This window comes from Mustela nivalis (assembly GCF_964662115.1).
Source record: "Mustela nivalis genome assembly, chromosome: 7".
In the NCBI taxonomy this organism is placed as follows: Eukaryota; Metazoa; Chordata; class Mammalia; order Carnivora; family Mustelidae; genus Mustela; species Mustela nivalis.
Genome location: NC_139026.1, coordinates 136,124,264 through 136,138,951, shown reverse-complemented (window position 1 = coordinate 136,138,951; position 14,688 = coordinate 136,124,264). Strand labels below are relative to the sequence as shown.

The 14,688-nt window shown below is 36.4% G+C and overlaps 1 protein-coding gene across 11 annotated transcripts in view; it reads right to left on the bottom strand.

Annotated features, from left to right (window-relative positions):
• Positions 1-2,890: 2,890 nt before the first annotated feature.
• WAC (WW domain containing adaptor with coiled-coil) overlaps positions 2,891-14,688 on the bottom strand; it is an 85,315-nt gene continuing 73,517 nt past the window's right edge. For 8 of the 11 annotated variants that reach the window (XM_082740886.1, XM_082740891.1, XM_082740884.1 and 5 more), the window contains 6 exons: positions 14,310-14,432; positions 13,266-13,414; positions 9,448-9,566; positions 7,790-7,976; positions 6,454-6,581; positions 2,891-4,355 (listed from right to left, as the gene is read on the bottom strand). In XM_082740886.1, coding sequence (XP_082597012.1) covers positions 4,286-4,355; positions 6,454-6,581; positions 7,790-7,976; positions 9,448-9,566; positions 13,266-13,414; positions 14,310-14,432 — 776 coding nt within the window. In that variant the 3' untranslated portion in view covers positions 2,891-4,285. The remainder of the gene's footprint in view (positions 4,356-6,453; positions 6,582-7,789; positions 7,977-9,447; positions 9,567-13,265; positions 13,415-14,309; positions 14,433-14,688) is intronic. The other 3 variants (XM_082740889.1, XM_082740883.1, XM_082740888.1) reach the window with 1 other exon arrangement.

Below are 14,688 nucleotides of genomic sequence, written 5' to 3'. Positions count from 1 at the left end.
AATCCTACTGTGAAAGCGCTCGAATTATTACTGGATCAGTTGATTAAATTTCTTAGATCAAATTTCATAATGGTAATAATAAAACTGGTTTGGAGTTAGGTTTTGGTAACCATTAGTAAATTGCAGTAATTTCTTTAAAAACAGAAAACAAACAAAAACCCAAGTAACTAGTTGCTGTTTCTTTCCCAAGGTGGAAGAACTGAAAGTAAATCAGATTTTAAGTCACTTGTTTCCGAAGGGCTATGGAAACATATATTCGACATGTATTTCTGGAGTACTTAGTGTGTATCAGGCACTGTTCTTTTGAAGAAAACAAGTGAAGGAACAGTGATAGTGTTCTTTTAGATGGGAGATCAGGAATAAGCGTGAGGTGGCCTTTGAGCAGAGACTGAATGGGCAGCTAGCTGTGCAAGTCTAAAAACAAAATTTTCCAGACAGAAAATACAAAAATCCTGAAGTGAGATTACAGTGAGTGAGGGACAATGTAGCAGACAAGATTATGGTAGCATTCAAGGGCTTGAACACAAGCCATGGTAAGAGATCTCAATTTTGTAGTATATGAAATCATTGATTTAAGATTATGAACAGAATGGTGTTTTTTTTTTTTTTTTTTCTCTTTTAATTTCATTCTGGTGAACAGTCTGGAGGACAGACAGGAATGTGTGGCAAAGAGGAAGGAGGCTGTGGCAGTAGACTGGTTCAGAAGATGATTGCGGATTGAGTTGGAGGGTCTTGATGATGGATCACATAGAGGGCATTAAGAGAGAGAGGATGCTTCCTCTGTGTGGGGAGTGATACTGGTAACAGTTTCTGGAAACGGGGACACTGGAGAATAAACTCTGAAGTACAAGAGTTCTCTTCAGAGAATTTGTCACCTAAACTGACTGCTGTTCAGAGCTCATGAAGAGAGTTCAATACTAAAGACAATTTGGATGAAATTGACCTAAGAGTAGAATTTTTACAGCCAAGGGCTCTTAGGCAGACCACTTGAGGGCACTCCCAAAATTCAGATCAGGAAAAAGGGATATGGCAAGAGGATCTATAGATCTTTAAAGACCTTTAAGCCAAAATTTTCATTAAAATAGTGCTAAGAAAGTATGTTGAAACTTCTGAAACACTGTAATTTTAGCAGTAACTTAGCATTTTCTTACTCAAATGCAAATCATGCACTCTAAGACTTTCAAAAAGACTGTTCTGAAATAACTGCACAATATAGTCAAAACATATTTATTACTTTAAGTGTCATTTTGTACACTCCAGTACAAATACAAGAATATAGCCGTATTTACAGGTATCGAAAAGAAATCTGTATATTCAAACCCCACATCTAAATACAGTAGCTTTAAGTCCTGAACTACAGTAGTTCCGGTTTGCAGAGTAAATCACTTCACAACACCTCCCGCTTTGAAATAATCCCTTACAGCTAACTGGGTTTAAACAATATTGTTTGAAATGGGGTACAATTCATCTTCCCAAAGTTTTAAGTGCCTCCTTTCCAAGGTTTTCCAAGGTTATCTAGAAGATAAAACCATTCATCTGAGCTATTAAAAGAAGCATCATGTCTTTAAAGAAAAGTTGAAGCGTGGAGTTTTCAGTGTGCTTAAAAACTGGAGTTGGACTATAGTCCAAGTTTTAAAATTAAAAGGTAGTCAAAGTAGTTAAACAGGAAACAACTGGAAAAAAGTAGTAAAGCTGGTTAAGAGGAAAGACTTTCTAACAGATCCCCCTTCACAAAATACATTTTATTACAGTATCAGTTTTTAAGGTTTGAATAGAAGACTACTAACGTCCTTTTTAAAAATAAAAACCCTGAGGTTTCCTAGGGGCTCTTTGTATTTCTATTTCCAAATTATATGAACCAAGGTGCAAATCAAAATGAGACACACGTTCAAAGCCATGGCAACTATATAAAGAGTATTTGAGGATATTATGCCTATTTTAATAAATATTCCCTGGTTATCTCAAGGTTAGTAGCTGGACACAATGTATTAAAGTGTGATACTTAAAATAATTTACTACAGAATAAGTGAATCAAATATTGTAAAAATATTTCCACAAAAATTTTAATTTTGTTTAAAAATTCACCAAGAAATTTCATTTTAGGCATCTTCTCCTATATATATATGTGAGCAATTCACTTAGGGATGTAAACATTTTTTAAAGCAAAGGAATAAGATGACACAGACCAATAAACTATTAGCAAATAAAATTCAAATTTACCTTAAATCACAAGTCAAGTCGCCCTCTGATCAGGAAACATTTGCCTACTACATCACAAATTGCTCACTTCTTCCCAGGAAAGACACAGGACTCCATCAGTGAGAGTTCTAGCTTAACAATGCTCTTTGGAGTTAATTTTACATGCACTAATCAAGCCCAGAGAATGTTAACAATCTTACAGGTATGAACATTTCATGATAGGATTTGACATTTGTCTTTTCTTACATTTTAAAAGTATGCTCAAGTTACAACAACATAAAGTTTCCAGTGTAAGATTTTAATTCCTCTTAACTACACTGGAACATTTTCTTTTCGTATTTTAGAAAATATCATTCATACTATTGCTTACATTTTACTTTTTGAGTTTCCTGAAAGGTCTGAGCATTATCATCTATACTTTAAATATGCTTAAAGCACATGAGCAATTTTGGAATTTTCATATCCAAAAATGCAACATTGTCTAACATCACAAAATAAGCCCTTGGTGCTGGCAGTTCTGAAAGCACATAAATATATCTGCCTCAACAGGATATAAGTCTCTAGATCAGGTAAGATTTTTGAAATTAAATTTTCTGCATAAAGAAACCCTTGTGATTTGATAAATACTGGCAGTGTCATGCTAAGGCCATGTGACCAATATTTTAGAAAAGAAAAAAAAAAGCCAAGGTAATTTTATAGTAGCAATAGTTTCTTTTTTTATTTTAATATACTTTAGGAAACAATATACAAAGCTGAGCTTTCCCACCATTTCCAGATAACAGAAGGAAGCTCCAATTACACAAATTTAGCGTTTTGTGATGGCTAAGAACAGCAGTCAGCACCAGACTTGAACAGTTAGCTACAACACAAACATCCTTCAAAATGAAATGTCATAATAGCAAGACAGGTTAAACCAGGGTTTATAACAAATGACAACCACTTGGGAAGTGACTTAATCATTCTTGTTGAATTTTGTATTTCATTAAATATCTTATACACAATTTCCTGTTAATATGCTTTAAACAAAACCTCCCTTAAGGAATTATTTCAATTAAGTATAAATATTCAACAAGAATAGTTCTGATAAAGAATCCCCAGGTAGTTCAAATTCTAATATGCACTGACCGAAGGAAAAGAAAAATAACAATTTTTTGTTTGTTTTAACATGTTTATTACAACAGATACAATTCACATCTGACTAGCTTTGTTTCCTCTTTCCCCTCCCACAACCATGTTCATTGGGCCATTTCCTTATATGTGAGCAATCAATGTACTTTCAGCACACATGCCCAGCAGTACTTTTAAGTCCATTCTTACAGGGTGCAAATGGATCTCAATAATTTATACAAACAAGTGGGTTATGCTCGATCACTGCAATTTCAAGCTACTGTACACAGGAATGAAAAGGTTATAGAAAAGTGCCATAGCAACAGTGCCTTAAGAAAGGAGAAAAAGAGGAGCCTTAAAAAAATGGATAAAATCAGATCAAGGATTTCAGAGGGAAATGGAACACACGGGAAATGAGAAACATTTCTCTGCAAAACAAATGGAGAAGCACTGCTCTTGATCAGGTGCAAGTGTGGAAACAGTTGTTTCATGATATTTTGTACACTGCCCATATGGTTCAAAATCGTATCCTTAAGACACAGATCGCCTGGCGCTTGCACTGAATTTTTGAAAATGCAAGATTTCTGAATGATAAATTAACCCCCCAATTTTTTTTTTTTTTTTAAAAAAGCTAATTTTGCAGACAGGTTTACATGTAAAAGGCTAGGTATTTAGCCACCTCAGCATTGATTAGTTTTGGATGTCTAAGCTCTGTTACACATGGCTTCCCATGGCTTCACTCTACAAAACATATTTACAACGTGAAGAATACATCTACAAGAAATCTACATTTCAAGGGTTTTACAAATCAATCTTGTATCTTTCCCCTGAATTGACTCTCACAGACCCCATCCCCTTGTCATTTCCTTTGCCCAGCTTAACGGTCCAAAGTCTACTTAAATGCAGCTCAAAAATGTTAAGATTGGGCAATAAGATTTACAGTTCCTGTACGCAAAACCATGTGCAATTATTCACATCTTCACACCATGAAGGAATTCTGATTTTTTAGCTTTTCGAGTTCCTTAATTTGTTGTCTCAAAAAGAGTATCCTGAAAAATAAAAGAAAGCATTAGAACTTGTGTGGTTCATATATAAATGTTACAGAAAAAACAAACAAAACTTTACTACAAAAATATCTTAAAAAGATAAAATAAGTAACTATAATTAAGACTAAGTAATTAAAAGTGGATTAACCTAAGGGCACCTGGGTGGCTCAAACAGTTGGGTGTCCTGACTTCTGGTTTCGGCTCAGGTCCTGATCTCAGGGTTGTGAGATCAAGCCCCATGGGGGCATCTGTGCTCAGCAGAGAGTCTGCTTGAAATTCTCTCTCCCCCTCTCTGCCCTTCCCCACTCAGATAAATAAATCTTTAAAAATAAATAAATATGGATTAGAGTTAAAACAAAATGACCAGTGAATGTACGACATATTAAAGAACCAGGATGACAAAAGTTAGAATGTTTCCTAGTTCTCTAATGATTTCTCAATAATCTGACTATAAAGACTGATTTAAAATGTGGTTTGTTTGCTGTATCATCACACACACACACGGCAGCAGATATTAAATATGAGACAAACCTATACTTCGTGTGTTTTCTAGGCCACAACAGAGTAAGCCTAGAATTAACAAGGTACAAGAAGCTTAATTTGAAGAACAATTCTCAATATAAACATAGGCTCAGAAAAACAGAGCTGAGTCAATGTCCAACTGATAGGAATATTTAAAACAAACTAGAGATTTCCATGAACTTCGTAAAACTATTCCCCTTTTGACCTTGACCCCTCTCTTCTGTAAAGTATGATACATACTGCCTGTACCAGAGAATTAGGCGTAATCATAAAGTGGCCTGCTATTTACCAGTGCACACTGTGTCAATAGCTGAGGCTGCAAATAATTTCCCAAAAGTCCAATCACCTATCTTAGTATGCCAAAATGCAGTCAAGTTTTACGTATGCTTAAAGTACTTTCAGAACAGAGAATCAACAAATCCTACTTCCTATTCACAATATAACTCCAGATACTTTTATAATTGAAAGATTGGATACAATCTTACTTGGTATTTACTAAATATTTGCAGTTTCATGTTAAGACTAACTCTGCTTGTGATCCAGTAACTTATACAAACAGGATGTGAGAGGGCATTAAAAGTTTGTCCTTGATTTTGCAAGACACATTAAAAAAATATCTGTACTATTTACTGGGATGTAGATATCCTTGAGTAGGATACTAGACTAAGAAATGTGAGACAATAAATGTTTAGGTGAAAACAATTCAGAAAATAGGTATACTTGCTAGACAACCAGATTTCTAAGAGATCTCTAGGTGATCCAAAGACAATGTTAATAGTGATTTGAAATTTCAACTAAAACTTAGCAACTGTGTACTACCCTTAATCGAAGAGGAGACCCTTTATAATTAGTTGCTGTCAACAATTCACTTTTTATTTTTTTAATTTTTTTTAGATTTTATTTATTTAGTTGACACAGAGAGATCAAAAGCAGGCAGAGAGGCAGGCAGAGAGAGAGGAGGAAGCAGGCCCCCTGATGAGCAGAGAGCACGATGCGGGGCTCGATTCCAGAACTCTGAGATCACGACCTGAGCCGATGGCAGCAGCTTAACCCACTGAGCCACCCAGGCGCCCAACAATTCACTTTTTAAAAGTATTTTTATTTTTTTAAAAGATTACAGCATAGTTAATAGTGTTCTACCATTTCACTTTTAAAATATTATTGTACCTTACAGAGTTGTAAGAATAAAGTCTAATGAAGCATTTACCATGGGTTAGAGAATTAAAATCTAGACACCATTACCATTCACCAGGCATATTATTAAATTATAAAAATGCAGTCATAGTGTGGGGTGCTTGGGTGGCTTAGCTGGTTTCGACTCAAGCCATGATCTCATGGGTCTAGAGAGAAGAGTCCCATGTCAGGTTCTGCGCTCAGAAGGAAGTCTACTTCAAGATTCTCTCCCCTTGTCCACTGCCCTCCCCAAATTAAATCTTTTTTAAAAATGCAATTACAGTGTTAAGGAACAGGATGTATCAAAGAGAAGTTTAAATTTCAGAAATGAAATTTTATTTATATCCTTCAGTCTGATTTAAGATATATAATGCTAAGACAAAAACTCTGTCCACAAAAACCTTACCTTTGCTCTCGCAAAGTTGCTTGAATTTCACATACTCGGACTAACGATCTTAAATTTTTTAATTCAGTACAAATTTCTGACATGTGAACACTTCCCATATTATGGGCTTCTTCTCGCAATCTCGATGCCTATAATTAGAGAGATTATAAGATCACATAAAATATAAGTCACAATCACAAAATAACAATCATTAAATTTGAGTACAACTTTATACCAAGATTACAGAATCCTCCTTCTTCTTTAAATCCACAAAAGTGATAGTGAATCCAAGGGGGGAAATTATTTTCTTAAAAAACAACAAAAACAACAAAAAAAAAACATTAAAAAACAACCTGTCTCTATTGGTGGGAGATAATTTTCAAAAATTTCCCCTTCAATTTCTGGAGAAAACAGTATTTCCTATTTTAGTATTTGATAGCACTAGGATAAAAGAACTCATGATTTGTGGTTTTTAAAAGATGCTGAGTCAGCCAGAGTAAGGTTCAGGTGTATCACTGATAAAAGGGCGTTCGCTATATTCCTGTGTCATAAGATACAAATTAACTCTGTGAACTTAGAGAAAGTTTCAGTCAGTAAATCACTGGGAAGAGAAGCCAATGGCAGTTACTGAAATGTTCAAAGGTCCCTCATTCCAAAGCAGAACTGCTTCCTAACTCCTCGTTGCCAGTCTAGTGGAGAGATCTAATAGTAGTAGTCTGAAGAAGTTCTAAAACTGTAAGAACGGCTGGCTGAATGGAAAAGCACATGGCTTTGAGCCCTATCGCTGTTTTAACTGGGTGATCTTGGTATTCTAATTTATTTGGTCCTAAGGGCCTCACTGGTAAAATGGAGAACTCATTATCTGTACCAGTTAACAGTTTTGAGAAGTGGAATAAGACACTTGGCACAGTGCTAAATGCTGAGTACTTGGTAATGGAAGTTATAACAATAATTATATTAAAATATTTTATGGGAGGGGCACCTGGGTGGCATGTGCCTTTGGCTCAGGTCATGATCCCAGGATCCTAGGATTGAGCCCTCATCAGGCTCCCTGCTTGGTGGGAAGCCTCTTTCTAATTCTTCCACTCCCTCTGCTTGTGTTCCCTCTCTCTGCTAAATAAATAAATTAAATCTTTAAAAAAAAAAAAAAAATTATGTGAAACCGTAACAAATTATCTCCTAAATACCTTAAAACAAATACTTACAAAATATTTTATAGAGTGACTATAAACAATCTAATTAGGAATTAGTTATTTCAAACAAAGCTTAAATTCAGTGACCTAGATTAGATTTTCTAAAAGTATAAGTTGTATTTTTGTCACTCATCCACAGGTAAAATACCTGCTGTGAGTCATACCTGCTTCTCTGCATGATCTGCAGGCCATCCTTGAACATGTTTTATGAGATTTTCATTGAAGTGTGCTGCTAGCGTAGGTGTTAATGAACATGTAGGTCGGGCTGATGAATTCTGTGGTACAACTGTTGCATTTGATGCATTACTACTAGAAGTATGGTTTGGACCAGGTGATGGACTTCTCTGGCTACTGGAAGAAAAAACAGAATTGAATGTGCACAATGTTTTAACAAGTAGGCATCCTAGAAATTGTCCATAACTTCTACTAAATTAAAGATATCCAAATTCCTAAGAAAAATTTGTTATATTAACATCAAATAAACAGAATTTAAAATCCAATGTGTATTTATATCATGTATTCCTCTAACACACTTTTGGGGGAAAAAGAGCCCTTTTAATAAACACTAATGTCAGTTAAATTTAGAGAGTGCTCTCCAAATTTGACCTGTTCATTTTGTATACCAGAAACACTAGTAAGAATGTAACTAAGAAATGGTCACATTTTAAGAGTTGTAGATATAAAGCACAACTGAATGTTCTATCTTAAATACATGTGGATAAAGAGGGGAAAAATATATTGCCTTTGTTTAACATCAGAACAAAGTACTGAAGCAGAGGGTAGGTAATGTGAAGCAAAATACAGGCATTTTACTGGACAGCAATGAATGAATTCAGTGGCAAAATAAGACCAAAAACATAACACTCTGAGACTATTTATATTCTTCTAAAATACTATATGGTTTGGGCCAGGGTTTGGGGATATGGTGGTGAGAACCAAAAATTTAATCACCCAAGTTGATTTCCTACCTGCTTCACCAGACTTGGCTCTGAATGAATTTCAGTTATTTCCAAAAACTAAATCTCCCAAAGGATGAAGAGTTTTCATCACTGAGGATATTTAAAATAATACTGCAGCCTCTAAAGACAATTTAAAAGAAGAATTTCCCAAAAATGTTCTGAGCAATGGCAACATTGCTGGAGTAAGTAGACAGCTTCCCAAGGTGATTATTTTGAAGGGAACAACTCTCATTTGGATGTATAAGTTCTGAAATGCTTGTTTAGAAAACAACAATAAAAACAACAGTTGAATTATTTTGCCACCTCATAGCAAGAAATAAAAATAGGAAAATCAATCAAATGAAAATCATTTAAAGTTGTATTTGTTAATTAACAAAGAAATGTGACAACACAATACAGCCCTATCTGACAAGCATTCCATACAGGGGTCAGAGTTGAAGCTATGAGGAAAACCTAACACATACCAGTTGGGAAATATTGGACCAAGTTTTAGATTTAACATTTTTGGCTTCACCAATACTCAAATTTAAAACTGCTATGAGGAAGTTAAAAATGAGGTCATTTCCAACAAGTCAAGTATTACAGCATCAGGTGCCCTCTACCTACAGGTATCAATCACATACTGTTAATCCTATCATATCCTAATAAGTAAAATTCTTCAAAAATAACAAGGCTTCCCTACTGGAGATAACCACTTACTTATACATAAGATCTGCCTCTGTCAATCTTTTAATACATAAAACTTAGCCTATCCATGGATTCTAATGAGATCAAATTATATTATACATATATTTTATAATATTCAAACAATGCCACATGCAATAGTAATGAAAAGAATAGTATTTCAGCACTTATCAACTTACTTTGAGCGCTGAAGACTTCGAGGAGAGACAGGCTCATGACCTTGCTGCTTGTCAGCAGTTACAGGCTGCTGTGTGGCCGATTGGGAAACCGGTCCTTGCTTAACTACTGGAGTACTAACCTGCAATGTCAAAATCTGGTGAGACAGGCTTCTATTACACAGATAAATACCACAGTCATTAGATAATAGCAAAGTACTATCAATGAGAAGTCCCTGTTATTTCTTTCTTTTTTTTTTTTAAGAAATGACATCATTCTTTCTTTTTTTTTTTTAAAGATTTTATTTATTTATTTGACAGAGAGAGATTATAAGTAGGCAGAGAGGCAGGCAGAGAGAGAGAGGAGGAAGCAGGCTCCCTGCTGAGCAGAGAGCCCGATGTGGGACTTGATCCCAGGACCCTGAGATCATGACCTGAGCCGAAGGCAGCGGCTTAACCCACTGAGCCACCCAGGCACCCCCTGTTATTTCTATTCTTTAATAATTCTTAATATAACATGAGCTGACCTGTTTCATAATAAAATGAGTATTAGTGATATAGACATATTTAATTGTGTGAATCATGCTCATTAAGTTCCCAAATCCACACACCCTTCCAAATTTAGCTGGATAATCTTAAACTCTGAAAAATCTAGAGATTTAAAGAATTAGAATCAAATAAAGTTCATGCAGTTAGAAGAGAGTCTAGTTTTGAGACTAAAATCTAATTTCTTCATAAAATGGCCTAGGGCCATAAGACTACTTTCTTAGCACAATAGCACTAGTTCTCCTAATGTTGAGCTCAGTTTTCTTTCCAATACACTAAAACAGCTCTTCTGATTTACTGTTACTTTTATATCAATAAAAATTAATATTACCACATTCTACACATACAGCTGCTCAAATTTGAACCACATATGCAGACAATTATAGACTGGTGTATTAAGAAAATGAGCTATGGCCCACAGAAAATTCAACCGAAGTAGTCTTCAAAGAGATGTTATCCTACAGTGGTGCAACAAGAGGTCCATATACTATATATTCAGATGCCACAAAGAGAAAACCCAAGTAGTTTCAAATATAAGACCCAAATTAAGGCACAAAGGCAGATTGAAAGCCATTTCTAATTAAGTCATACCCTCCAACAGCAGTTCTTTAAAAATTTTTTTCTTCTTTTTAGGTTATTTGTGCAAGAGAGAGAACATAAGGGGGGAGGGAGGCAGAGGAAGAGAAAGCAGACTCCCTGCTGAGCTAGATCTGAGGACCCTGAGGTCATGACCCAACATGAAGGCAGATGTTTAACCAACTAGGTGATCCTGGCACCCCCTTTTTTTGAGTTATTTTTTTGATTAATATTCTCTCAAACAAATCTCAATATCCTGGCTACTTCTAAACATAAAAGAACATTTTTCAGGGCACCTGATTAAGTGGCTGCCTTCAGCTCGAGTCATGATCCCAGGGTCCTGGGATCGAGTACCGAGTCGGGCTCCCTGCTCAGCAGAGAGCCTGCTTTTCCCTCTCTCTCTGCCTGCCACTTTGCCTACTTGTGCTCTCTCTGTGTCAAATAAATAAATAAAAATCTTTAAAAAAAAAAGAAAAGGAAAGGTAAGAACATTTTTCCAAGGTCTACATATTACTTATTGAATGCCCACTTAAAAAAAACCAAACAAACAAAAAAAAACTTGGAAAAATTTTCAAATGCAAAAAACCGATAGCCATATGCTTACAGGATTTGAAATGCTGATTTTACCAATGACTGTAAAACTAACACTACCACTTACTTCACTTTTAGTCATCATTTATTGTACTCTGAAGATACTACCCTGAGGATGAGCTTTAAGCTCTAGTAATAAGGCCTCTATTGCTGAAACTCACATTTTTATCTTCCTCCATCAAAATGCAGGCAAACAGTAAGAAATTACATAATAAACTAATACTTGGGGGAGGGGGTTTGGGAGAAGGGGGTGGGATTATGGACACTGGGGAGGGTATGTGCTTTGGTGAGTGCTGTGAAGTGTGTAAACCTGGTGATTCACAGACCTGTACCCCTGGGGATAAAAATATATGTTTATAAAAAATAAAAAATTAAATTAAAAAAAATTTGAAAAGATTTTATTTATTTGAGAGATCACAAGTAGGCAGAGGCAGGTAGAGAGGGGGGAAGCAGGCTCCCTGCTGAGCAGCGAGCCCAATTTGGGGCTCGAGCCTAAGACCCTGGGATCATGATCTGAGCTGAAAGCAGAGGTTTAACCCACTGAGCCACCCAGGCGCCCCAATAAACTAATACTTTTTTTTTTTTTAGATTTTATTTATTTATTTGACAGAGAGAGATCACAAGTAGACGGAGAGGCAGGCAGAGAGAGAGAGAGAGAGAGAGAGAGAGGGAAGCAGGCTCCCTGCTGAGCAGAGAGCCCGATGTGGGACTCGATCCCAGGACCCTGAGATCATGACCTGAGCCGAAGGCAGCGGCTTAACCCACTGAGCCACCCAGGCACCCTAAACTAATACTTTTAACACAGAATTTAAAAAATCAGTCCAGACTGACCCTAAAACGTACTTAGATAAATAAACAGGAAAGGGACAAGCCAAAAAGAAGGCCTTAAACCGTGCCTACAAACACTTTCAAGTTATGTTTCAATGCATTTTTATTTTTAGGCTTCTGTTTCTGATTTGATTGCAATATAAAATTTTTGGCGAGACGCCTGGCTGGCCTAGGTAGAGCATTCAAATCTACTACCCACAATGAGTTCGAGCCTCACACTGAGTAGACTGCTTAAAAATAAAACCTTGGGGCTGGGGGGGGGGGGGGGATCTTTAGCATGAAGAATTAAAATAGCCCTCTTTTAGATTTCCTAAATTTACAATTAAGAAGAAGACAATTGCAACTTGCATATGCCAACTTCCAAATCTTTTAATGTTTTGCTGGTACAGTAGGACTGTAAAGCCAAGAATGAGCATAAGTGGGAGGTACAAGACTAAATGATGTAATACAAAATCTTAGTGTAGCATTGTTAAGGTCCTGTTTCTAGTCCAGTCAGAAAAGACCAACAATTTTTTAACTGTGCTCTGGGGAGTCATCCATGAAAGACCTTGCCTGGATAAACACAGGTAGTACAGCTGAGTAAAATGGGTTCTGTGTTCAGGTAAGACCAAGGCCTCAAATTCTGACTCCACCACAAAACCCAGATTTAACTGAAGGCTTCATTTTCTTATCTAATAAATGAAGCAAACAGTAGTTGATTCTCATTATAGGAAGTTAAAAATAACACATATAAAGCTCTTAGCACAGAAATGGACTCCTTTCTAAAATAAAAGTATGGGAGGAAAAGCCACGAGAAAACCTGTTCTCTCCTATCCTTTAGAGCTAATAGTATACTCTTCTTATTTCACTCTCCATGTCACAAATCCCAAAGTCAGGAAGAGAAAACAATCAGCATGTAAAAGCACAGGTGATGGGGACACCTGGGTGGCTCAGTCAGATAACAATCTGATTTCAGCTCGGGTCATGATCTCAGGGTTCTGGGATCAAGCCCCACGTTGGGCTCCTCGCTTAGTGAGGAGTCTGCTCGTCCCTCTACCACCCACCCACTGTGCTCATACTCTCTCTCTCTCAAACAAATACAATCTTGAGTAATAATAGTAATAAAGTGGCAGGCGCAATTCCCCTCCTCTAGCCCCTCAATTTACTGAGACTCTAACCTGTCTCTATTCTCACCCATCATTCATTCCACCACTACATTCTTCAAGAGGGCGTTTTCTACACGACAGATTCTATAAACATTAAGCTTGTTTTTTCCAAAAGTGAGTGCTTTCTTTTCCAAATTTCCCTCAAAGGCAACATACCTTTGGCTGTGATGAAACAGGAGGAGTACTAATCAAAGGTTTGATTGGGACTGTGTTAGTCTGAGGTGTGCTTATTCTTGGAGACACATACGATCTTGGGGATGACGCATCAGAAGTTAAAGACATTGGAGACTGATTAGATGGCTGGGCTGTGAAAAAGTGAAGCAATTAATTTTAAATAAACCCAAACTTCTGTAATACATGTGCAGAGGTCTTTCCATCTCTCCACATGCCACCTGAACCCCAAAAGAGAACACTCACTTATCTGAGAGTCTGAAAGTACTCACTGGGCCCACACGAAGTAAAATGAGCTGTGGATCAGAACCAAGGACACCCAGTGAGTACCTCTCCCAACCGCCTTCTTAGGTTGAAGCAAGAAGGTAAGCCTGAACCTAATCTCATATGGAAGGCATCCTCACTATTCTTATTTCTTTCTTAATTTACATTTAGGCCTGTATCTCCTGCCTCATGAGGCTAACCCTGAGGGTTATAAGTCTTTTTCACTACTATATTTCAATTTTAAAATAAGTATTCCTGGCTCAGTTTATCAATTTTCTGAATTGGGGCTGGGGGACAAGTCAAAGTGAACCTTTCATTTCTCCTTTGTTCCAATGTATGTCTCTTTCCATTGGATGCTTTCACAGAAAAGAGAAATAGCTCATTCAAGTAAGGACTTAAGCATTTCTGTATCCTCTGGTCAAAAACCATCAAACATCAAACATGAACCAAACTTCAACTCTTAAAATATATTCAATGTTTCACAAAGATTGAGGACATACCAGTTTACATTCACCTTTGAGGTAAAATATTTCATTGACAAACTCTGATTTAAGGATGTATTACAGATTTGATGGCAATACTGCAAGATAAATGTCAACGCTCGCCTCATCTCAAAAAATAAAAATACTGTATACACTAGTGTAAAAAAAAAAAAATCAAACATCAAATCATTACAGCTAATCTCTTCGAAGACTAAGAAAAATATGCTATGAATCCCCCTCCAAATCAATATACAATTCCAGTGATACCTAAGAAAATGAATACCTTGTGTAGAGAGCTGAGCAGCTTGAGAAATCAAAGAAGTTATGTTGAAAGCAGACGGTCCAGCAGTAAGAAACTTATGAATTATGGACTGCAATGAGGCTTGTGTCACAGCTGCTGTAAGAACTAAAAACATATCTTAAATTAAAATAAAAACAGAGGCATATTAAGGCATTAGTAATGACTCAAAAACTTAAACCAACCCCAGAGAAAACCGCCGTGTTTCAAACTGGAACTCTCAAAACAGGAATCTAGAAAATAAAATGGGTCTAGAGATAAATGATCTGAGGCAGAGGAAAAAAGCTTAATGGGTTTGTAGCATGGAAAAACAGTGGTTTCCTTTGCACTAAAATTTAAGTGCTCACTGGAACTTCTGATTATA